Source organism: Solanum verrucosum, unplaced genomic scaffold, assembly GCF_900185275.1.
Source record: "Solanum verrucosum unplaced genomic scaffold, falcon-dt-bn FXZP01001078.1, whole genome shotgun sequence".
In the NCBI taxonomy this organism is placed as follows: domain Eukaryota; kingdom Viridiplantae; phylum Streptophyta; class Magnoliopsida; order Solanales; family Solanaceae; genus Solanum; species Solanum verrucosum.
This window is the reverse complement of record NW_026019763.1, coordinates 44,503-46,266: the sequence shown is the minus strand read 5'-3', so window position 1 is coordinate 46,266 and position 1,764 is coordinate 44,503. Positions and strand designations below refer to the sequence as shown.

Sequence of the window (1,764 nt, the reverse complement as noted above, 5' to 3'; positions counted from 1 at the left end):
AATATCCTGACCATATATGTTCAAAATGTAATGGAGAAGATAATGTGATTCCCGATGTCCAGCTGGAATGATCAAATAAGATATAGACGAAAGAAGATAAGAAGAAGAAGGCAAGAAGATGACAAAAATAAAAAGACACATGTGCAAAGAAAGTCGTAGATAAAGAGATAAGGAAAATAATACATATGGCCAAAAGAAAATAATATAAAAAAGTACCATGTAAATATTATTAGTCTTATTGTAAGAAAGTGTAGTGTAAATTAGTCAACAAGTAGGGTAGTATGCATGTGTATATTAAAAGTGGTAGGTATGGTGTGCATTAATAAGGATAACAAGTGTATGAATGGTAGGTGGTGTGCATTATTAATAGAACAAGTGTATGAATGGTAGGTAGGAGTAAGTGTGCATTATTGTAAAGTAAGTGTGCAGTATAGTACGTGTATTATTGTTCACTGCTGTTTCCTTTCTATATAAAGGAATGTATATGTAAATGCATCAAAACTTCACATTTCTCATTACATTGGAGGAATTATCTTCTCCAACCCATATCATGCTCATAACAATATCATTAAGCATATTATGCAACTTCTTCATAAAAGCATATTTAGGCATGCTCAACATTCAACCTCATGAAGCATAAAGAAAACTCATACTAAATGCATATCAACATGAGGAATATAAATCATGAAAACTCAATTTCTCATTTAAACATAAACTCATTAAGAAAATGCATAACATAAGGAGACCATGGAAAGACATAATCACACATGACTCTAAAACATGAAACAAGCTACAAGGAACTCTTGGCCTCAAGCTTGAATAGGAATAGAAGGAAAGAGATAAGGATATCACAACTCTCAACAACCTTACTATTCAACATACTATGCCCCACCTAGGAGAAAACCCAACTAAGGTTAACATGAAAAACAACATAGGAATCTCAACAAGACATTCATAACCATAAGGAACTATCACTTACCGGTACGTTCATCCGGATTAACTCCTTTGTCCTTGTTAGATTGTAGAGCATAGAAACGGTTCCTCTTTGGAGCATCAAGATCCGGGTCATTAAGAGAAGTTTGTTTGGCCTCCCTTCCTCTAGTCGTAAAAGTAGGACAATTTCTCACTTGATGATAACTTTTTCCACACCCAGAGCACCCATTAGAACCGACTAGGCACTTCCCATGATGTTTCATTGCACAATTGTGGCAAGTAGGTTTAGGAAATGGAGACTCACTACCTCTATCTTGGTTAACCTTAGGAGTGCTTGAAGAATATTGGTTTGGAGCTCTCTTCTTGAACCTAGGTTGACCTTGCTCATTGGGCCTAGCCCTCTTTAACTTCCTATCCTTCCTCTTAAGTTTAGACTCCTCAATAGATTGAGCATACACCATAAGTCTAGAAATCTTCATGTCCTCATAGAGCATCGCCGTATGGCACTCTTTCTTTACTAGGTCAGATACACCTATCAAAACCTACTCATCTCATCTCTAGGGTTGGACACCAAAGATGGAGCATACTTAGATAATAGGGTAAATTTCAAGGAATACTCCTCCACACTCATGCTACCTTGCTTAAGGTTTATAAACTCCACCACCTTACATTACCTCTTCTCACGGGGAAAGTATCTACCAAGGAAAGCTTCCTTGAACAATTCCCGATCTATATACCTCGCTCCTACTGGCCTATTACTCTTACATTGAGTAAACCAAATTTGGGCAACATCTTTCAATTGGTAGGTGGAAAGTCCCGCTTTTTCAATAG

General features: G+C 36.7%; 1 protein-coding gene across 1 annotated transcript; it reads right to left on the bottom strand.

The window, feature by feature from the left end:
• Nucleotides 1-971: 971 nt before the first annotated feature.
• Nucleotides 972-1,427, bottom strand: LOC125808399 (uncharacterized). The gene has a single exon (XM_049488135.1). The coding sequence runs from the start codon at nt 1,425-1,427 to the stop codon at nt 972-974; it is 456 nt and encodes a 151-aa protein (XP_049344092.1).
• Nucleotides 1,428-1,764: the final 337 nt, after the last annotated feature.

What these genes read in the sequence shown, in the direction of transcription:
- LOC125808399 (XM_049488135.1), bottom strand. Translation starts at nt 1,427, where the DNA reads ATGCTCTATGAGGACATGAAGATTTCTAGACTTATGGTGTATGCTCAA.